We start from the raw sequence: 24,207 nt of genomic DNA on the forward strand, positions 1-24,207 counted from the left end.
GGAGGTGGTTAGAATGTGTGTATATAAGCCTAACACGATGTGCAGAGCAAGACAAGGATACATTGAAACCAAGCTCACAAATAAGGCACAACAAGAGTATCATAGTCAGACATGTTCTGTATTCTCTCTTTTTTTTTTTAAGACTTTTTTTCAATTACTGCATGAGTCATGAAGGTCACCTGAGTCACAGCTACCCATCACTTATGTACAGACACCCACAGACTGGATAAAAACACACCAGCTGTAGGCCGAGGCAAGCCGTGCAGCCGGCGACATCACGCCACATGCTGTACAAAAATAAGGACACAGTAGACAGAGCGCACTTTACTAAAAACCAACAAGTTGAACATTCGCTTGCACATCTGGACACATCCGAGGATCGGCGACAGCATGCACACCAGCTGGACGCCCAAACATCCCTTGCTACATAGTCACTGCCAGCACACAGTCTTTCTGCCTCACACTCTCCCACGCCACTCCCGTCCATCCAACTCATCACCTATTTACACAACAACTGTAATGGAACTGGGGAGAATAATAAAACTAGCAGACAAATCAGCAGAGATCTTTTTCCTCACTCACGCTTTTCTCTCAACAGCTCATGTACCCAACAGAAAAAAGGGGGTTGAGGGGAAAGAAAGGGGTGGGTTTACAGGATGCATTCATTTGGACCTGCCAAAGTACACACAAGGTGAAATGACAGCTCTTACCATGTTGTCACATTCCATGTACAACATGCCTCACAATGATTTTATAGTGAAGGTTGATTAAGTACTCAATTACACCATCTATCTCCCACACTAATGCAAGAAAGGGGCTCAAGTGGATTCTCATTCCATCCCAAACACAGAGCTCTTTCCCATGATGATCACAGTGTTGCATAGGAGACGAGTCGCCCATTAATGCACAAGTAGCACCATGGTGAAAATATTGGTTCTGTGTTGGCAATCTTTCACACCCACCAATAAGACTCACCCAGTCCACACACACACACACATACACTCCACTGCCCCTTGTTAGGCTGACCACAGCTCAACATAGGGCAGGAAGGGGAAGGGGTTGGCAGTGGCACTCACAACATAATGTCCATTCTTTCCTTTTTTCAAATACATGACACCCACTCCAACACAATGACAGCTCCTGATGTAGCAACAACTCTCAATCTGACTTCTGCGAAATGCACTACACCCAGCCATCTGCAGAAGATATGTGATATTTTTTCCATAGTGTTATGGGATGACGGTGTGAGGAGCTACCCCAGAAAGCTTCATATACTTCCCTCTGATAAAGATGCCATAAAGCTGCTCAAGAGAAAAATAGAATCTGGTCAGCAGCCAACTTTGTACCAATACAAAATGTGGAATCAAGTATCCGTAATCAAAAATATTTAAAACTACCAAACATTTCTGACAAACTATCAAAGATATTCTGCTGAAAGAAAAAGTTAATCTCGCAGTCATCTTGAACTGTACAACATGTCTCAATTCTTCATCTAACATGTCTCTATTTTTTAATCTGAATTAAAAATAGAAATCAAACTCTGAAATGAAAAAAGAACACTCTTTTGGACAGACAACAGTGTTGGCTTCCACTGATAAAGATGAAACACTGACCAACAGACAGCGTGTGTGCAGCTAGTTCCCTTTTGAACTTTCTGAGCTCAAATGATAGAAAATTTCATTTACTCTCTCCAAGACCTTTTGATTTATCTTAATGGCATTTCATATGAAGTAAAAACATTTTTTTAAAAGCAATGTTTTTTCTCTTAATTTAACAGATAACTTAAAACCTTTTAGGGTTTTTGACAGTAACTTAAACCTTGTATGTATTTAAATAATTCGATAAAAGTTTCAAACTAAAAATGTACTTCCAATGAAACTATATTAGAAGGTATTGTGGTGTTACAGCTTCAAATATCAAGAAGCAATTGTAACTGATGAAGGATATAATAGAGAAGTCCATGCAAGAATAGTGCAAGCAACAGCTGTGTTGACCGATCTGAAAACTGTGGAAGGACAGGAACATCACCAGCAAGCACAAAATCAGACTGCTGGATTCCCTGGTATCTTGACCCTAATTTATGTACGAGTCATGGACCATCACTGCTATCTGCAAGGAGAATTCCAGCCTTAAAGATTATATGTCCCAGACAGAAGCAAAATTATAGACACCGCTTTCAAAGACTGCATCACAAAGATGTGTCAAAGCAGCCAGTGGACCACATGACAACTTCCTCTCCATGGTCAGAAGCAGGAAGATGATGAGTAGTGACAAAAATAACCAGATTTGGGAAGACCATCATGTTAGGGTCTGTTCTAGGTGGCAGAAGACATAGCAGATAGAGCAAAAGATGGAAAGATTACATCAAAGAATTGAATAACTTGCCTTTCATCAAGACAATGACAATACATAAGAACAAGACGGAGGCAGTTATCAAAAGTAATTGGCAGTGCCCCTAGAGCCTACTTTTATAGGGATAAGTAAACTCATGGAAAATCAAACGTTTGGAGCTTAATGGTTCAAGCTACTGCCCACATTCTCCCAGTTTCCTCTTCAAATAAAATAAGCTTTGTCTTATATTTGAGTTACATCATCCCCCCACCCACCCCACGCCCGCCGCGAGGGGGGGAAACGCTAAAAAATAAAGTGACGAAAAACCACATCACTTTCCTCCCTCCAAAATGTCTAATACTGAAAGTAATACCCAACTGAGCAAAGAATTAACAACTGTCGACACTCCTTTCAACTAGATGTTTTTAGTACAACCATGTAACATGAAATGCATCTGCTGTTTATCTATATATCTTCTTTTTTAAAAACAATTTTAACCAATTCCCACCTAAGAATACCCCAATATTCATGCACTGCACATATAGTTTAGCCACAGATTTGAACAAGTTTCACTCGCCCAGAAACTACAATATCCTCCTGTTCTTCTACCACTGACATATCTGTTTCTTTTATTACACAATTTCTTCATTTTGTCCTAAAACCTGTTTAGTTGAAAATCTGAAACTACATGCTTGGAATGAAGTCACAGACTACTATGACTTCAATGAGGGATGTTATATAGTAGAAAATCTGAGACTACATGCTTGGAATGAAGTCACAGACTACTATGACTTCAACGAGGGATGTTATATGCAAAACTTAATCCTGAACATTTTAAATGTGTTTGTGGTTGGTGCAAAGTGTCAACTAAATTCTGCAATGGCAACTTATGTGTTCAATGCCTGATCACAGCCTTTTCAGAATATAAAATCTCCACATCAACATTCTACATTGCACAGCCATTGGGTGTATTTCCTCACCATGTACCTACAGTATGGAACCAGCAAATTGTCCCCAGACATGACCACAATGATCTGTGAACCATTTCATGACAACAGACTAACATGCCCTGTACCTATTCATAATGGTAATGCTGTTGCTTGGATCCCAAGCATGTGTTGCAGTTGCGTGTTGTATATGATGTAGGATGACTCAGGAGTGGGGTGGAACAGTGTGTACATGTTACACTTTGTTCTTGGACGGCCACAGCAGTGCTGCAGAAAGGCTAGCCTGGCACAGGCACCTGCCAGCAGTGATCAGCAATATGTGTTCTGCTTTGCTGGGAGACGGACTGCGTAGCCTATGAGATCGTTGAACAACCAACCGCTGACAGCAAGTGTCCTCCTCAGTCTGCAAAATTCATGTCGAAATGGCCAGCATTTGCCACTGTGGGATTCAGTAGAGTGCGTCCCTGCACAAAGCAGACTTCCTCAAGCTCACACACACGTAGCACAGCCTCAATTTAAGTCCCGGTCTTCCAAGTATCGATACTCAAAAGTGAACCCATCCTTTTTCCTTTGGCCCCACTTCTCATAGTCGAAGTAGATGTATGTGCCCTGCAAACAAGAAGAAAAGCAGTTTTAATTTCCTGGAATTTTTTTCAAAAAGCACCAGTCCACTGCATACAATGGGGACCCACAATACAGAAATGAGTGATGTATTTTTTCTTCCATAGGTCATATAACTCAGAATGTTGGTAAAGTAGTAGTTTTATTAAGTATTTTACTAATTAAATAGCCTACACAATACAAAATAACAATACATATTTGAAAACCACAAGAAATACTAGTGACCCACAAGTGCAGACTCCGCAGGGGTCTGACATTCCTGTCCTGTGCAAACTACTATCCGCCTATGCGGAGGAAACGAAAGTAGCTACAGCTGATAACCTCCCAGAAGTAGGTAACCTCCCCTTTGCCCCCCTGACTAGCGCCCTCTTTTTCCAGCAGCCATAGTTTGCACAGGACAGGAGTCTGCACTAGTGGGTCACGGTTAAGTATGTGTAATTAAACAGGAATATTTAAAAATCACTTCAAAGCACAAAAGTGTTTAACTCAGATGTAAAGTGAAGATGTGAAGTAACTTTGACCAATGCCATTCAGTTTTTGTACCTGCTCATAATCTTCTGTGATTGATTTTGGTTCATCATGGCGCTGAAACCACATCATGTACTTGGTGTGGAACCTCCAAGATGCCTTTTTCAAAGCTTTTGCTGCCAAATATTGAGCCTTGGTTCCCTGCAACACAAACATTCTCTTATTAGCTAATGAGATCCTGCATTCTCTTAACAAAAGGGACAAGGATAGACCCCTGTTTACCTTACAATTATGTCTGGTGTATTTTTATTTTAAAAAGAAAAAAAAGAAAAAAAGGTGTATTCCTCCTCAAAATAGTGTACCACGCAAACATATCCAAAAACTGCGATTCAGTACCTTCCACAATACAACTGCATCACTTATTTATTGCAGATTTCACATTATTATTAACACTATTAATACTGTTGATTTCAGTTTGGCCCAGCTGACCATCCAGGGACAACTTAAGACTATGGTCTTCTTTTTTCTTATCTTTTTTTTTGTTTTGAATGCACGCAGTTTTAATCGAACACTGTATTCTGACTTGTAATGAGCAGAGCATGACCTTTCCAGAAATTCACAGTCAGAAGCTAAACTTCCAGGCCATGGCAAATGAAAAATGATATAAAAAGTTTCCATGTGAACGTGAGGTCTTTTACACAATCTGGTTCAGTTAAATGTCATGGTAAGAACATAGCCTGTGTAAAAGAAAAACATAGAGGTCAAAGTTCAGGTCATAAAATGCTGTACTGGAAAAAAAATTAGAAGCATGAGAGAACTTTGTCTTTATTTTAATCCAAATCACATTAAACATGGTGAAGTGATTTGTTTAAACCACAAGATGAACGCTTATAAAAATTAGAGGTCAAAGTTTTGGTCTTCTAACCTCCACTGCAAATAGCAACATGCAGAGTTAAAAAAAGAAAAGCCAGCATTTGCACTGTGGGACAGTTTCAGGAATTGACAGATTCAAGCAAGATTCTATTAGGTGGGGTCAACAGTTACTCTTTCTCACTTGCCCAGTATGGGAACTCTGTTGAAAATTCATTTGTCAGGATGGCCACACCAGGATGGGTTTTGTACTCACTGAGAGAGAGAGAGAGAGAGAGAGAGAGAGAGAGAGAGAGGATGGTGAAGGGTCACAGTTCCAGAGAGGGAAGGTGGTGCAGACAGCTGTTCTATCCACACGGTCACTGTTCAGCAACGAGGCTTTCTAAAATGCCCCATTAATATGTGTGAAGGGAGAAGTTTGCATTAAAATAGGAGGTGGTGTCTGGAGAGAAGCAAGAGAGAATGAGAGGGGAACTTGAGTGAGGGGGGGGACTGGGGGGAGGAATCAGCATGGCTGACTTGATTCAAGTTATGATTCTACACAACGGCTGTTTCCTTTTTGATTAACCCATGTGAAGGAGAGACAGTACGGTGTGAGAGAGTGACACAGAAAGAGAAAAAAAGAGACAGAGAGATAGATCATGGTCAAAGTACAGGAGGGGAGAGAGGGTGGTGAGGGGTAGGATAGCGCAGCAGTGATTCTGACAGCTCTGCCAGTGGAAGGGTGAGGTGGAAGTGGGAGAAAGGGTGAGGTGGAGGAAGGAGGAAGAGAGGGGCTGGTGGGGGAGGAAGATGGTCACAGCCTTCCATATATGTCGCCCTCTTGGAGTGACTTTTCACTGCTGTGTGAGAGAACCTGTCGCCATGTGAGTAGCATCAAACCTATGCTCTCCACTATGCTGTGGACCAGAACTCTGATTGGCTGAACTTTTTTTTCCCCTAAAAAGTTGTACTGAAATCTATTTTCGTGTACTGGCGTACTCTAAGTCAAAGCAGTGTACAAACCGCGCCAAAATCCTACTGGTAAACAGGTCTGCAAGGAATCAGTAAGATTCACAATCCAAAAACTCTGCGAATAGATGAGCAACCATAAATCTGGTTGATAAAGCTGTTTTGGTTCATTTCATCTCTGCTGTACTGGGAAATGCAGTGCTTGCAAGCCTCTCCAGGAATGAAGAAAAGGTGGTGCACAAAGCAAGTTATCATTGGCATTGCACTCATGAAGCAAACTCAGAAAATGCTTTCATTTATTTCAATGGACAAGGCAAACAATACAAAAGTTTTGGTGTCAGAAACAAGGTGAATGCAAGTTAGCACTGCACACTATCAAGAAATTCATGGAACTGCTAATATTGCATCAAACAAAGTGGCAGAGCAACCACATTAATTATATGAGCATCTTTGTACACACACATGGACAACTGAAAGGAGGAGTTTGTATTATACTCCATGTTTGGTGTTTACATATACTTACCATGTCAAACTGATGCAAACTAGGCCTATGGTTTGCTCTGTTTGGCCAAATTTCGCGCGGCTAACGGTGAAAAGACGCCCCTCTTAGTCTGGCCCGCTCTTAGCCAATCAAACGCCTCTAACAGCTACGGGTTATTACAAAGACTTACTTTGTTTACATGCTTAGCCAATAAAGAGAACTGCAAAAGAATGATGTACTTACTTCCATGTAGTAGAAGATAAAGAAGAGAGTCTCTGTGCTTAACTTGGCGAAGAAATCCAGAGAGTCTGCTTGTGTGGGCGGGACCTGCTGGTAGTACGCAGGAGTTGGACATGGGTTCCTCGGCAAGTAGTGCCTGTGTACATACTCTCCACATTGCTTAATATGATAACTCTCTCCTGTGTTTTCTTCTGTGAGTGTGTGTGCACACATGTGTGTGTATGTGGGTGTCTTTGTGTGTAAATATTGTACATACATCTGTGTGTGTGTGTGTGTGTGTGTGTGTGTGTGTGTGTGTCCTTGCATAAAAGGAAGAAATGGCACTACCGACTGTAAAGTATGTGTAATCAAACCCAATTCACTGATTTAAAAAAAATAAAAACTGAATATTTTTCTATCATGCATTCAGTAACAGACAATAAAATTATCTCTTTACATATTTTCAAAACAACTTAAGAATGAGAGGGAACAGGATGATAAAATTCAACATTTTTTTTCTCTCACTGAGCTTTCTTAAGATGAATTTTTTCTCATTTATCACCCGAGTTCCCAAAAATAAGCATCAGCAAATTATACAGCCTTCAGTCTTTGTCATACTGTCATGTGAACTGACTCTCCTCTGTATCAACTGCTGGCATCACTACATTCTCTCTGTCCTGCCAAGTGCAAGTCTGCTTGTTTGTTCATTTCAATGGAGAATTGAGCTTTTAACTGAAGATTTTTTCCTTCTCTTTTTATAAGAGAGTAGAAAGCAATGAGGTGACATTTTCTGAAAAACCCCCACTATGTTGACAACAATAAACAGAATACTTTACATGTGTGTATGTGTCCCTACTACCCTGCGTGGCGGACAGAGGATAACAGTACTGGTGCCATCAGTTGTCAAGGTGCTGTGTGACCAGCAGCCTACCTTAACCTTTCAGAATCTGATGGGTGAGGCAGGTGATGGAAAGCCGCTTCCGTCATGGCCAGCTGGTATGTGTTTTCCTTGGTGTGAGGCACAGGGCCCAAGGGAGCCACGCCAAGCAACGGGTTTAAGTGGATCGTTGAGGTTGGGGGTGCCGCATTCTGCTGACTAGAGCTCAAACTGCCGCTAATTTGTGACACATTCAGAGTCTGTGATGTGAACACTGACGCTGCCACAGATTGGTCATCTGGTGAAGGAGCGGTGGGCTGTGGAGGAGCTTGAGAAGTACTGAACACACCTGTGGACAAAAATACACAACTTTCAACTGAGGCAGAAAATCATGACAATGCAGATAATGGATCAGCCCTGAAGCATGTATTCCACACAAATATGGGGGGAAAAAAGTATTCTACAATATATTACTTTTAACAGTAGAAACTGTTCTGAAATAAGCATTCCACAATACAGTTCTATAGACTTCAAACCACGATTTATGCAGATTTAAATTTTATCTTTTCAAACAAGTCAGCTCATATGAAGCAATTCAATGTCCTGACAAATGTTTGCAGCTGGGTCCATTGAAGTTCCTATTCTTATTATGTGAATGGACCGGAAAACTGAAAAGACCAAAACAAGAAGAAATACTGCACTGAATTTTCTTGAAACAAGGATACTATGAATAACATGAAATCAATGCCCATGGTATTCCCAGTCCATTTTATCTATACTTTCTAGACTCACTCGGAACAAGAACCTACACAGAGAAGACAAGAAACAAATCATGATATTTTTGGCGAAGAAACTGATGTTAAACATACCATAAGTCAACTCTCTACTCAGTGTTAACGGTATCTAAGTGCAACAACTTACTAGAAGAATCTGTTCTTTGCGCTGGACTTGGCACTTGCAAATCTAAGCCTGCACTGTTAACTGCTTGCTGTGCTATTGATTGCAATGATGACAAGGATTCCCGCTGATTCTGTAATCAAACAGCAAAGCGATATGTAAGATACACCAAAACATAACTATAACACAAACCACAATATCAACTGTCTACACACAAAAATTAGATGAACATGGATTTCTACTCTTTCAATGAAAAATTATATCAGCATTATCTTCATCTGATGTATTATCAATATACAAATAGCATGTGAAGAAAACTGATGAAACCCGTCAATTTCAAGGTCTTCACTCCTACACTATATTAAAATCAACAACAAAAACAACCCAAAACTATATCATAAAAAAAAAGAAAAAGAAAAAAAAGATGCTTAGAAATGTCTTATGAGTCTGCATCTAACTTTCTGCTTTTACTGATGATTTCTGGCTATCTAGGTCCTGAGAAAAAAATGTCAGTATATCATCAACATGCACAAGCACACTAAATGGATAAACACCAGCTTATTCCAAAGGCTCATACAATCTTTGTTGAGGGAAACAAAAAGCTGACAAGCAGCACCTCCCCATTAGAGCAATCCCTCTCTCACCTTCATGATGAAATGGCTGCCTGCAGTGTGAGGTCCATTCATGACAATGGGCATGTCAGACCGACTGCTATTGTTCTGAATGGAGTTGATCCCTGTAGAGGTGGACATGGGGGTCAGGGCTGATGAAGACCCTGTGGAGTTGACATGGGGTGAGGGGGCAGAGGGAACGGAGGGATTTCCAGAGGAGGTGAGAGAGACAGAGTTGCTGTTGCTCATGCTTGATACTGGTATGCTGCTGCTGCTGTTGATACTGTTGTGGTCAATGGAGTTCACCAAAGGCTTGGAATCTGCCACACATGAATTATCATTTGGATGACACTGTCACTCAGCCCAGTATTACTTAACAATCACTTATTTTTACATTATCTGTAACAGCTTAAAGTACAAACCATTTCACCATATAAGCTACTTTCAGTCTTAAAAAGAAAAAAAAGGTAATTTTTTAATACTGTTTCAAGTTATCTTGATCAACCCCATTACCCCAAGGTCACCCAGCATGAATCACCTATGAAATCCCATGTCAAGGGAACAAACTCTTGCAATTTCCAATAGGTAATTGAATTGAATAAAAATTTAACCATCTTTTGTTGCACCGAGTTATTTTTTTCCTGTATATAAAGTTGTAGAATAACTTTTTTCAGGCTTATGTTGCTGTGCACCATCACATGCACAAAATCGAATCATGAAATTTAATAGCGAACTTATCAACAAAAAACAACAACAAACAGCAACAAAAAAAAAAAAAAAAAAAAAAAAAAAAAAAAAAAAAAAAAGAGAAATAAAATAAAATTAATGAATTGGTTTAGTGTTTCAAAGTAACTTTGGTCTGCAACGTCTTCTAACACATTTTCTTCTTCAACTTGAGTTGCCACAATCAACATGCTGATGTATTTTTTTGTTTGTTTTTGTGCTACTTACACTTTGCGGGATGATGCATTTTCCATTCGTGGTGGAAAAACAAATAGTAGTAGTGAAAAAACAAACAAAAACCCTTGCTTAACCTATCTTCTTCATAAAGGAAAGAGAACAATCATTGGAAATGGCATAGATTGAATACAATGCCAACATTTGCAGTGATATTACCGACACACTGCCAGTTTCAATTTGGGAGTTCAGACAATTGATTTGTGTTTGAACCATCGTCTCTCACTCTCACTGTCGGCTAACTCGATCAGAATGGCACTGAAGTTCATACCTAAATCACTCAGTATGACTATGAATAACTTTTACAAGCGTTTCACTCCGACATTGTTCAAACGATTGAAAACTGTCAGTCGTTCTGCATATGCCAAAACTCTCATCAGTCATCAAATTCCTCTTGCATTCTGAAAGTTCAAAACTTTAGCAAAAGTGAACCAAATCAGACTAAGCACAGTGCGAAAGACGGAACAGAAAGTCAGGAAAAGGAGGCAGTCAATTTTGCAGGCTCTCAGCTGTAACAAAATGTGGACTTTTAGCAGGCGCTGGCGGGACAAGGTAACAAGGCATAACTTTAATTTCACAATGACTTTTTTCTACAGCCAATCATTGTACCAAATCAGATGAAAATTTGTTTAAATACAGCTGTACACCACCTACAAACTCTTATGCAAGGTTAGGACCTGACTTTGAATTGTAACTATTTGTAATGGGGGTAAACTTTACATAGGCTTCATCCATATCTACCATTAAACCAAGTTGACTTCTCTTCTTTCTCCAGTACCTTTTAGGATATTCAAGTTAAAGCTTATCATGCACACCCAAATGGGCAGACAGACAACTGAAACAGGGTGCAATATACACATTTTTTCAATGTTTGTTTTCACGGAGATCTATAATAATAATAATGGTATTTATATAGCGCTGATTATTGTGCAGAGACAAATCAAAGCACTTTCACAGCAGTCATTCACACACATGCATAACTCTAAAACTGGAGAAACTGAAGACATGGAAGATGCAGGGAAGGAAGGCCATTTTGGGAAGAGGTGGGTTTTCTGGCCAGACTTGAAAGAGCTGAGTGCGGAGACCTGACGAAGCGAAAGAGGAAGTTCATTCCAATTGCAAGGTCCAGAGACAGAGAAAGAACGGCAGCCAACAGTCAAGTGTTTGAATGTAGGTATGCATAAACAGAGTGGATCTGAAACTGATCGTAGAGAGCAAGATGGAGTGTAGAGGTGAAGGCAGCCACAGAGGTAGGAAGGGGCAGATTTGTGAATACATTTATAATATAGAGTGCTGATCTTGTACTTTATTATGTGTGAGACAGGGAGCCAGCGGAGATATTGCAAAAGAGGAGTGATGTGCTCAGATCTTTTCTTTCTGAAGACGAGTCGGGCAGCAGAGTTTTGTATGTGCTGAAGGGACTGAATGGATGAAGCAGGCAAACCATACAATAGAGTTACAGTAGTCAAGGCGAGAGAATGAGAGAAATGACAAGTTTAGATGTTGCGTCAGTGGACAAATATTTCTGAATGGAACTGATGCGTCGCAATTGACAGTAGCAGGATTGACGTCCGACTGATAAATTTTTGCATGGACAGTGTGTTGTCAACGCTGAGGTTCCTGACTGAACTGGAAAGAGGGATGGATGTACTGCCAAGTTTGATTGTGTTGGTTGTGATGGAAGAGAGTTTCTGTTTAGTTCCTATGATCATTGCTTCAGTTTTGTCCGCATTCAACTGACTTATTTAGAGTCATTCAGTTTTGAATGTTCAGGAAGCAGTTGGACGTTTCTTGCAAGAGCGACAACAATTTTTCAGGGGTATCGCTCTTCTGGAGTTGAGTGTCATCAGCACCATGACTGACATTATGGCGGTTGATAATTACGGCAAGAGGAGCAGTGTACAGTGTGAAGACCACTGGGCCTAAAACAGATCCCTGTGGGACTCCATGTTGGATTCTAACGGGTTCAGATGGGAAATTATCAACAAATGACAGGTCTAGCATAAAATGAATTGAGTGGCCACTAGTATCTCTCTGCCATGTCCAGACAGACGTTGCCCCAAGCTTGCAAGACACTGACCTGTTGCACTGTTTTGTTGACTGCTGGCTGCAGCAGCATACGCCGTCAATGGAGGCGTGGCTGTTGACAGTGGGTGGTGGTTGTTCAAGCCCGTGCTTTCAGAATTTTGTGTGACTGTTGAACTGCTGTAAACATTCATGTAGGATACTGTTCAAGTTTTCATGTGATTAAAAATAAGTCACTAAATAAACAAATAAATCAAAATATTGGAAATGAAAGAGCAGAACTTTACATTTAGTTTAGGTTCTTAAACTGCAGAAATCCAAGATGAGCATGCCCACACCTTGAAATGTGATAATATTAAACACTTTAACATTTACAGCCTTGAAAAAGCTTGTCTGTGGCCCATCTGCCAATATACATCAAATGTCAGAAACAGTGACCAAAAGTTATATATCTTTCAAACTACCGAGTTACAACTTGCTTTTTCTAAGTCACTTATTCTGATATATACTTCAGAATGCAGAAAGTCTCTCTTACCTTTGTGATGTCTGCTTGCTGGGAGGGTTCTGCGGTTTGGATATAAGTTGTGTTGTTGTTGTATGAATTTTCTTCTGTGGACAAATGGAATCATTTAATTCAGCAACTCTCAAATTACACAAGTATATGAACTAATCATACAATCCAATCTGAATCCACTGCTAAGCTGGTAAACTGCTCGTCACCACAAAATATGCTTTAGCACACGGATATATACAAACCATTGAGCTATATTCTTTGTGACCCTGGTACACTTAGTAATAATGAGATATTCTCACTACAATAAGTAGTATTATTTGACTGGTGGTGTATGTATGTACATCTGCATGTGGGCATGTTTCCATGTCCAGGAATTAACATACTTCTCAACTGAGATATGCATGTGTGGAAGTGAGTCTCATGTTTCAGACCTGCCTGAACATTTTCTCAGCAAAACCAGCTCCACTTTTCAGAAACCATAATATAAAGCATCAATAAAACAAACATAGCTTACAGCATCATAAAGCATAAACAGCTTTCATTCTTTTATCCCTTATTTTTCATTCATTAATCTTAATAGAGTTCACAGGAATAAATCAAAGTAAACATTGTCATAAAACAAGTGGAAAAGAATTGGACGACAACAAGCGCAACAACCGAGTGGTTAAAGCGTTGGACTTTCAATCTGAGGGTTCTGGGTTAAAATCTAGGTAATGACGCCTGATGGGTAAAGGGGAGATTTTTCCAATCTCCCAGGTCAACGTATGTGCAGACCTGCTAGTGCCTGAACCCCCTTCGTGTGTATACGCAAGCAGATCAAATACGCACGTTAAAGGTCCTGTAATCCATGTCAGCGTTCGGTGGGTATATCCAACATGCATCCCTCCCCCCCCCCACCCCCCCAAAAAAAATGGAGTATGGCTGCGTTCAACAGTGGGGTAAAAACGGTCATACACGTAAAAGTCCACCTGTTCATGGGAGTTGCAGCCCACAAACAAAGATGAAGAAGAAGAATCTGAAGACAAAAACCAACATCCACTTATACACAACATAAAAACACAAAAGGGCTCACCTCCTCTGACTGAGACTTGTGCCTTTTCCTCTCTTTGTCATCGACCTTGTCCGCCTGAAAAGACATATTAAGTGTTGTTGACAGGTAACAGAATCTAGGTTACCTTTCAATCATTGAAAATCTTACTAGAACGATGTCCCCATAATGTATACAGACTATTAACCAGTGCTCAATTGTGCATTCCTTTCAGCATGGAATCACATTATGTCTGTCACTGCTTTATAAATATAAACATCACGCATCAGTCCAAATGTTGGAAGCATAAAAGAATGTTGCCAAGCATTTCCGTTTCCTTTCTTTTTTTCATAACAATACCAAACTTAATCTTGCTCTTGGTAACTTCACCCCCTTTTTTTCATTAAAAAAAAAAAAAGACAAAGAAAAAAATAAATCTTGTTTCAAGTTGCAGGAATGTTGATATTCTGGAAAAATGGAATTAAATTTTTTCCCCCCCATAGTAATAATCTGTGTTTTGTAAATAAAATTAAAACCACTACCATAAAATATGTCTGTTTGCTGATTAATTTCATTTCAACAACCAACATCGTAACAAACTTATCATTAATTCCATTATGATGAAAATAAGAAAAAACGATCGTCGCTTCAGTTAAAGAGTCGATACGATGTACGGCAACGTAAGGTATTCCCAATGATTGAGTACTTTTGTGCACTCGTTTATGAAAAATATCCCCTCTCAAATGTTTATCTATGATCAACAGAGTGATAGTAAAATCAAACGAACTCAAACTTCCTATGATGATCTGCAACTAAATAAGATCGTTGTTGAAATTTGGCTCAGCTGCAACTGCCGTTTTGGCATCCAAATGATGCACAGCCTCTGTTTCAGCTGAAAGCTCATCCACTCAATTAACGACACGTGGTAGTTTTGCATATCGTTCAAAAGAAAGTTAAAAGTGCTTTCATTAAATTACAGTAATTATTATTGTATTTATTACCAATTTTGAGAAATTTACGTTAAAGCCGAGTGAAAATTGCTTTTTACACATTGTATTCGCAATATGCGGTTTTTCAAGCTGAACCAATATTCACTGAAAAGATCAGGTTCGGACAAACTCAGCTGTACTAAAAATAGCTCTGTAGATTAAATGGGACAGCCAAGCCAAGTGAAAGAGACACGATAACCTGTTGACACGATCTGTGTTGGAGCGATTGTCCAAGGCGTGCAAAAAGCCCTTCAACTACCCCCAATTTTTACTCTTTTATTCAACGAAGAGAAAAAGCAGAAGAAAAACAAACAAAAAGAAAAAAAAGTATTGGGAAGAGGAGAAACTGAACTTTTTATTTCCATAAAAACATATCTTTATTTCTTAAAAATCACAAGTTACAGGCTTGCGAAAAATGTGAAAAATCATTGTTTCTCAGTCTTAGCTTCAGTTTAAGAAGCTAAGCTGCCGGTACCTACATTAGTGCAAGCAAAGTGGATCATAAGTGAAAACAAAAATCAAATACTTACTGTGGAATGGTTGGCGTTGATACTGGGACTGGGTGAAGGAGAATTTGAGTTTGTGGAGTTGGCATCAACTTTTTCGTGATCTTCTCCATCGAATGTTAGTGCCTGGCCTCCAGCTGAAATAAAACCATCCCACTTAAAGTGTTACTCTAAATAAAATGGACTTGCCATGAAAAATTGAAGGGCATGCAGAACTAATGACACAAAAATAACTGCTTCTGAGACCAATCGGTGGTCGAGAAAAGGCACACAGTATCTGGTACGCCAAAAGACAAAGATAATGAGCAATTGAGTCTTACCACTGCTAATAAAATTGTGCTCTAACTGGTGTTCGAATGATTATCCCAATGTTCTTACTTCCAAATATAACAAGCTCTAGTCTATAAAGCCAACAAACATGTTCTAGTGTGGCAAGTTATGAATATGCACTGCTTCTTAACCCCCAGGCTGCCTATATGATGAGATAACTCGTCAGTGCAAGTATGTACGCTTTGCTGCCACAATGACGAGATAACTCGACATTGAAATATTCAGACTTTTCCCTGGTTTGCATTGAGTTTGTTGACAAAAATGCTGGCAGCTTTTGCTTGGGGAATCTTTCTAGATTCTATTCATAGCTAGAAACCCCATCTACATCATGAGGTAGTCCTTTATTTGAATGTTTTGGTTGGATTATTGTTGCGGTTTGCCTGGTTCCTCTCCTCGCTTGCTCAACAAAATGGCAGACCCCGTGCTCCAGACATGCGATCGTGGTTGCATGAAACCAACCAAGATTGCTTTCTTTAGCTGATGCTCAGAAAAAATTGAAGTGTAAAATCGAAGGAGAAGACAGTAATGAACTTTTATAAGATGATTTGATAGAAAATAAAAGGAGCAATGAAGAGACTGGCCAAGACACGACTATCAGTGAATGATGCTAACTTTACAGCCCTAGCAGATGACAGAAAGTGACCGAATTTTTAGCAGGACACAGTGTGAGCGATTTTCTTGGCACTCAGCCAACACGATCTGATGAGAACTTGATGATATGACGGTGTGTGAGAGGGGTGAAGAGGAGCGGGGTGGAGACTGAGGGGGGGTGGCCTCACATCCATATTATCACTTGGAGAGGTCACAATGCATTATGTATCTCTCTCTCTCTCTCTTTTTTAATTGTGGTTGTTCTAGTATAACTTGTGTGTGCAGGTATTATCCATTTGTCCAGAAAATATGATATTCTAGTGCAAATTACCGGACTAATGTTTGGAATGAACAAGTTGAAAATGTGACAAAAAACAAAACACTGATTTCAAAACAACAGCATGTCACTGAAAATATATAAAATGGGAAAACATCATGTGTTTTGTATTCTTTATTCATTTACTTTTCAGAAAATGTATACTTTTATTGGTCTTTCTCCAATAACAAAGTGCACAGAATTTTAAAAAAAAAAACACACAAAAAACCTGGGGTTTTTTTTTGTGTGTGAAAAAAAACCCTGGCAAATAGATTTCACTTAAAACTTATTTTCCTGGCAGTGAAAGGGTTAAATAAGAACCAAAGAAACCTTGATTTCCCCTTTTTCAAGTGACACACCCAATAACGGGTCAAAGAATCAGCAAAGAATTATTCAGTGCACCATATCTTAGTAACTGAAACAAGACCAGCAAACTATTTTTGGCTAAGGCATTTTTGGGGATAGAAAAAAAAAAAAGAAAGAAAAAAGTTTATGCAATCCAGATATTAAAGGAAGATTTAAAGCAAAGCAAACACTTCAAAATTTCCAAATATACACCCACTATACAGCACTCAGTGGTTACTGCAGCAAGTGCTCAAGCTTCATAATTCCCTTTGTATTGCTGAACATACACACAATGCACAGCTATACTGTTGTCCTGCTAACATAAACCCATGAAACAAACTGTAACACAACTAATCAGTAGACTCTTCATATCACCATTATCAATACCAGTAAACATCTATTTAGATATCATCTGAAGACTCTTCAACTCTTCAATATCTATTTAAAAAAAAGTCTTGGGTTAGGGAAAATGTTTTCTTCAATTCTGAAGTCACTGATTTGCAAAAATATATGGATATTTCTGTGCCAAATCATTGAAATACCATGCCTATTCATAAGTTAAGCTTTTAGCTAAAAGTGGAAAATGAAATATGCCTACATTTTATGATTGTAAATAATAAAATATTTACATTTTGTATATTCTGTGTAAATGTAAATTTATTTTCCGAGTATTTTCTAAAGTATTTATTTTCAGGGTGCTTTCCTTTTTCCCCCCTGGCTGGAATAAGTGCAGCTGTATCCAGATAGCAACATGGCTGTTACAGAACTTTGCTAGTTAACAATACATAAAACTGGAATGTTTTACTTTGAAGAAGTCCAGACTCAAGTCTCCTCTTTTTTTTCCTTCCAAATAACAATCCAGAATGGAAACAGAAAATAAAGTAATTGATAACATGTCTTATATCATCCAAATGTAACAGCTGCAAGCCAAGCAAATCAATCAGGCAATAACCATCTAAAAGCTCCACTCCAAACGCATGATTATGTGTAACAAGCGCCATATTAAAAAAACCAAAAAAAAACCACACCACCATACAGTTAGTATCCAAGCAAGGAAATAACAACAAAAAACTTGTCTTATATTGCATAACTGACAAATATTTGCACCAATGACAATTTTTTGTTCTTAAAAAAGAAATAAATGCAGTAAATATATTTTCCTCAAGGTCTTCCAAATTTTAACTGGCACTCATTCCTACACCCAAGCCTTTTGGAGACAAAAACAACAGTAATAATTTGTACAGTTTCTTTTATTGCAACTTTTCCCCTTGAAACTGTTATGGTCTTGACCTTACTTTTGAAAGCATAATCTTCCAGCCATAACCAATCACAGTTTGATGAAAAGCTTTGTCAACGTCTTTTCCTTCACTATACTACATCTAAACCTGAACCATGACACCTGACCTTGACAATCAAACACACATGTATGCATACCCACACAAGGTCAACAAATTCAGAGCAATGATACTTCAATTTCATGTATTTTCTGAACAAAAGCATGGTTAAGAAGTCTGACCAACTTGGTCCTGAATGAAGCACATACAATCAAGGCACATAATCCTCCACACATTTTTTCTCCAAAATGAATATGCAGTCATAGAATTCAAACACACAACTGGCAGCAGTCCAAACCAAATGCCTTCATCACTCAAACCAAACTCAAATTCAACCTGTTGAAAAAAATCCCTCTTCCAATGAACAATAACTGTCAAAGACAATTCACCCATATGATTTAAAGAATAACAGGTACCGTAATTTCCGGCCAATAATGTCATACAGCACAAGGCACACCCCCTTGAAAGAAACCAGAGACAAAGCCTTCATAGCTCACATGTGCTGTCTGGGGGGGTAGAGGGGGGAATGGTATAGAGGAGGGGGGGAGAGGGAAGGTGGAGGTGTTACCAGAACTTTCATATATTGATCCATTTCATATAAGCTTGCTAAATCAGAATCCAGTCTGCTAGCTCTGCTTCCAGTCCTTGTATCCATCTTGCTTCACATGCTCTAAAAGATTTAGTTTTCTTGCAGTTCAGTTCATTCTTCTGATTTCTCAAATTTCGCAGACCCCAACCCAGATGCTCTGTTTTTTCCAGCTCAATCGCGAACACATTCATTTCAAAATTAGTATCAAATGCAATTTGCAAACAACGTCAAACTGAACTGAAGCAAGTGCTGCTATCCAGCATGATTGTGTGAGGCAGTGATGAAGTAAATTGTCAAATACTGAGTTTGTTGTGAGAGGTGGCACCAAGAAGACATCAGAGTTTGGTTTTCAGACACAGATTGGGCGCACACAGCCAGTAAGATGCAGGGTAAGATCTGAATAAAAAAAACCCACAGAAAACAGTCGCGTGTTGCAGGCCGGAAATTATGGAAAGCAGGCTGCTTCAAAAATAGGCCTCATCACACTCAAAGAAAAATAAAAACCAAAAATGTATGAAAATGTTATACTCACAACTAGGCATCTACAAGCATATGAAAGGTCACGGTAAATGTTGAGGTTAAGCAGCACTCCCATTGCACTCTGGAATTGGAATAAATGGCTCGATACTTACACTCACCAATGTCTTCAAGATCCAGATCGGTGTAGAGATAGATATTCTCTTCAAAGTCATCATCTTGATTGCTTTCGACATAGTAATCCACATCTTCTTTGATACCTTTGATCTGTGGACACAAATATATTGCAGCTCTTACCAAATATAAAAAGAATCACACACACTTACATTCAATGTCACATATTTTATAACTCTCTCCATACGAACGGCGAAAGAGACGACGTTAACAGCGTTTCATCCCAATTACCATCATCAAAATATTGCATGCGGAACGATCTTATACTGAAGAGGTGAATGTTGACAAAGAATACCACAGTTCTGACGACGGAAGCTAAAGGTTGGGTCATTGAGACACCCACTGGACATCCGAGGTGTCTGTGTAGAGGAGAAGAGAGGACTGGCCGTACTGAGTGAGTTAAAAGAGAAGAAAAGAACAAGCAGAGAGAGAGAGAGAGAGACAGGGGGAGAGAGAGAGAGAAAAAAAACATGGATAAGAGGAGAAAGAACAAATATGTGGGTGTGAGTGAAACCGTGTTATCAAATTCTGAAGAACATCAAAGAAGATATACATGAAGTTGGTTCAAATACTGTCCACAAATATTGTTGTAAAAGAAGAAATGAAAGAAGAGGGACACTGAATCAACAAATGCATCAACAAGTGAACATGCGTTAATTCTTCAAAATTGCACTTAAATCAGCTAATACAGACATGCCTAGCCCCAGATTTCACTTTCTGGGACATGGACCATAAAAATCAGTAGTGTACCGAATGGAGAGTTTATAAAAACTGTGGGTTCTAAAATAAGTCTCACTTTTGATAAAAGGTGTCCAATGTTTCAGACCATAGGTCTGTCTTCAGGGACTGTGAAATCAGACCATAGGTCTGTCTTCAGGGACTGTGAAATGACAGTAGAAGTATAAGAAAAGCATAAGAAGATTGTGAGTATTAATCTGTAAAAGGAGGCGAGGATGAACAGAGAAACGAGTCGAGATTCTGAGGTGGGTGGGAAAAGAATGGGAACATAGGTGATGGGGAAGGAGAAATGGAGTGGGAGGGGGAAAAAAAAGAAAAAAAGAAAAGAAAAAAAAAGGCAACAACATTTAAAAAATTTTTTTTTATTTTTTAATAAACTCTCCATTTGATGTCTTTACAGACACAGCAGTCATTCTTCACTTTATCGTCTCCATTTGATGTCTTTATAGACACAGCAGTCATTCTTCACTTTATCGTATCTGTAGTGTAGTAAGTGTGTGTGTGTGTTGTGTGAGTGTGTGTGTGTGTGTGTGTGTGTGCAGGCACAAACATGCCTGTGTGGTGATAGTAAGAGAGGGCACAAAGAGGAGAAATGGTCCACACTCAATTAACAAACTTATTAATTTTCTTGACACTGTCACCCCTCCTCTCTATTTTCATTGACATATGACTGCGCTTACACATGCACACATGTATACAAACACAAAGCTACATAAATGGTGGAAAGCCCAAGGTGTGGCGCCAGCCAGAAAACCAACACAGCCATGTGAGAACCAAGACAATGGCGACAGTAACAGTACCGACATCTAAATTAGAGACAGTGGATGCATGTGCGTTTGAACATTATGGATGTAATGGAGATGATTCTTTAGTACTCTGGCTTTACATCCCAGACCTAAGTAAGTTATTCTAACTGCAGCCATGAGGTTTATTGCCGCCTCATCGCTCACCTAATCCCAGACACAACTGCAAAGTTTTTGTCACAATGCACTTGATACAGTGTTTCCTGTGAAAAGTGACAAGATAGTGCATGTGGGGCGTGTATGTGCATGTGCATGTGCCTGTATGTGTGTTCACATCTGTGTGTATGTGTGGGTCTGTGCATGTGCATCTGCCCACATAAGTGACAGTGTGAGTAACATATAGTGATGTGTGCGCACGTCTATGCATTTATCTGCTTGTCAATCTACGTACGTGTGGTCTGTATGTCAATGTCTGTCACTGTGTGTGTATGTGAGCAATGGGAAAGTGTGTGTGGGTGTAAGTGTGTATGTGTGTTTTCTGGAAGTGAATTGGATTTCACTGGTGTTTGTTACTGAAAGGCAATTCTCGGTTTGATCAAAATGACAATATTCACCCTCAGATCTAAATGACATATAATGACTGTAAGAAGACTTAGTTGGACCAATATAGAATGGATCATGAGAAATGGGCTTTCAATATCAGGATGGGTTAAGTAAAGACAAGATGTTATCCAATTTTTGGTCAGATATATCAATAGTGTCTCAGTCTGTCTTGTGTTTGTCAAAGCATTTAATTTTATAATGGTGGACTTTTTTCTTTTCAACGTCGTGGCGTGAGGTGACAGCAACTGAGCAGCAGCAGCCAGTGCAACTGACATCAAGGCACTTGTAAAAAAAACAACTGTCAAGCAGATACGCTTTAAATTTCCAAATATGCGGGACGCACTGTATAAATCTGTTTCTTGGACACCTCCTAAATTCTTATTCTTTTCTGGGACAAACCTGTGTACACCAGGATGGTAAGCATGTCAGCTAATATGGAGAGGGCAGGATTTCTTTTTGAAATGTTACAACAGCACTGAAACATCTATGTAGCTTATTCCTGTAAACTATACCTGTTCAACTGCCAAGGCATCATTGTCCACTGCTCTCATAGCCATCTCCAAATGCTTTATGTGAAACTTGTGCCTGTCCCTCCGCTGCTTGAGTTCTTCAGACCTGGGACCCTACACACACAAAAACCTGACCTTTTTACAAATTCTTAAAAAAAAAAAAAAGTCATATTCTCAGCATTCATCCTCTAAAATTAATCACCTCCTGTCCAAACAATATCAGTATAAAATATGTGAAGATGTAAAAGCATTAAATTACACCAATTTGAAAAACACACACACACGCACACACAAAATCCCAAACATTTGTCCACACCTGCCAACCCCCAGAAGACTTGTCTGTAACATTTTGGATAAAGTGGCAGAAGCAAAAGTCATTTGTCAGTTGCACACCAATATAATTCCCAGAATGTCCACAGCACTAAGTATATTGTGCGCCACCAGGAACAAAGCAAGCCTCCAGTCGGCACCTTTGCAACGCTTGGTGGGAGCAGCACACAGAAATTCCCATTCACACGCCATGTCATTTATTGCACCACCTAGCACAAAGCTCACAAACATCTGATCTGGTAATATACAGATGCTTTCCATGACAGTCTTCTCAGTACTTATACGTTCTCTGTGGATTTTTCAATATAGTGTTAATTTAAGGCTTCCACATGGTGGCATTGAAAATGAATGAACTCAACAGGAGATCAATCTTTCTGAATGAGGTGTTTGGAGTAACAGGCGAAAATATTGAAATGCAAATGCTGATTGGATATTTTTTCTTCTTCTCTGACTATTGAAGATGTCAACATAAGCTTGACAGTGCAGCAAACACCCACTCCACCAAAGCAGATTCACTCAAAACGTAGCAGTTGGCAGATCTGGTTGTCAAATTGTCATCAATTCCATTGGGAAGTAGCCTCTCACACCACTTGTGCAAACAAATAGGCTAACCATAACCAAAGACAATACTTCAACTGATATTACAACCACTTACTTTTTTGTAAATAATTTAAAGCCTTCACACTGAGTGTAAAACATAACAGCCTTTTTGTGTTTTAAGTCATTTTCATAAATTAATGGCTTTGGTGACTGAGATCCATTAAAGAAAAATGTCTGGTGGTGTATTCAGACTACACACTACTACTAATAGTACTTATACAGCGTAAACTCCCCATGTAATGGGCTCAAGCGCCGTACATGAAACAACACATACAATAGTACATAATAACATACCTCTGCACATGAAAAATAGTATCACACATATGTGCATCTATACACTAATACTACAACTGCAGGTATGAAAAATCACACACACATGACAAAAATACCCTACACACACACATCCGCTCACACACAAACCTCCACCCACAGATACACACATATTACGTGATACTACAGTAGAGGGAAAAGTGGGGTGGGTAGGAAGAGGAAGAATGACATAACATGGCACTCATTTTGCTGCTGCTGAGAGTTGCATCTATCAGTTTAACTTCCACAATAAGCAGACTATGAAGGAAATGACTTTTAAGCCACAAAAAGGAATTACAACCACTATCAAACTACAATGGATCAAGATCGTAAAACTGCTTTGCCAACTTCAGTGAAATACAATTTCCAATCTCTAACATCCATGGAAATAGTTTTAAAAAAAATAACAACAAAACAAAAACAACAACAACAACAACAAAAAACCAACAAAAAACAAGAGGCAAAGCCTTCAAGACTCACTTGTGCTCCGCGCTTTATCCAGTAAAGTAATTATAAGGAGAAAAAAAAAGAGAAGAGATTAAAAAAATTGTTGAAAAGTGCTCTGTATTAAATATTGTATACAAAATATGCTTGGAAGAGAAAAAAAAAAACCAGAAAAAAAAGAAAAAGAAAAAAAGGCATGCAAACAGGATAGTACCATGCATGTTCAGTTCCGGAGCAGACTAATCCCCACTGCTGCGGCACATCTGATGTCATTCCACTAAATTTAATACTTTCAACAATATTGATACTTTTCTTCTTTGTGTGACAAATAGATGTGACTGTAGTGGACATAATAACACCATTTAAAGGAAATTTTCTATCTAAAATTACGTTTAAATAACATACTTACCATGACCCAACTAGTGCAGACTCCGGCAGGGGTCTGACATTCCTGCCTGTGCAAACTACTATCCGCCTATGCGGA

At 39.1% G+C, this 24,207-nt stretch overlaps 1 protein-coding gene across 3 annotated transcripts in view; it reads right to left on the minus strand.

Annotated features, from left to right (window-relative positions):
• Window positions 1-99: 99 nt before the first annotated feature.
• Window positions 100-24,207, minus strand: part of LOC143285950 (CCR4-NOT transcription complex subunit 3-like) — a 30,481-nt gene continuing 6,373 nt past the window's right edge. The window contains exons 7-18 of one of the 3 annotated variants that reach the window (XM_076593409.1): window positions 22,044-22,154; window positions 19,435-19,540; window positions 15,316-15,428; window positions 13,842-13,895; window positions 12,791-12,864; window positions 12,311-12,435; window positions 9,307-9,593; window positions 8,687-8,795; window positions 7,820-8,114; window positions 6,913-7,045; window positions 4,443-4,568; window positions 100-3,887 (exon numbers count right to left, since the gene is read on the minus strand). In XM_076593409.1, coding sequence (XP_076449524.1) covers window positions 3,789-3,887; window positions 4,443-4,568; window positions 6,913-7,045; window positions 7,820-8,114; window positions 8,687-8,795; window positions 9,307-9,593; window positions 12,311-12,435; window positions 12,791-12,864; window positions 13,842-13,895; window positions 15,316-15,428; window positions 19,435-19,540; window positions 22,044-22,154 — 1,632 coding nt within the window. In that variant the 3' untranslated portion in view covers window positions 100-3,788. Of the gene's footprint in view, window positions 3,888-4,442; window positions 4,569-6,912; window positions 7,046-7,819; window positions 8,115-8,686; window positions 8,796-9,306; window positions 9,594-12,310; window positions 12,436-12,790; window positions 12,865-13,841; window positions 13,896-15,315; window positions 15,429-19,428; window positions 19,541-22,043; window positions 22,155-24,207 lie in introns of all 3 variants that reach the window. The other 2 variants (XM_076593415.1, XM_076593404.1) reach the window with 2 other exon arrangements.

The sequence above is a fragment of the Babylonia areolata genome, chromosome 1 (assembly GCF_041734735.1).
Source record: "Babylonia areolata isolate BAREFJ2019XMU chromosome 1, ASM4173473v1, whole genome shotgun sequence".
Lineage (NCBI taxonomy): Eukaryota > Metazoa > Mollusca > Gastropoda > Neogastropoda > Buccinidae > Babylonia > Babylonia areolata.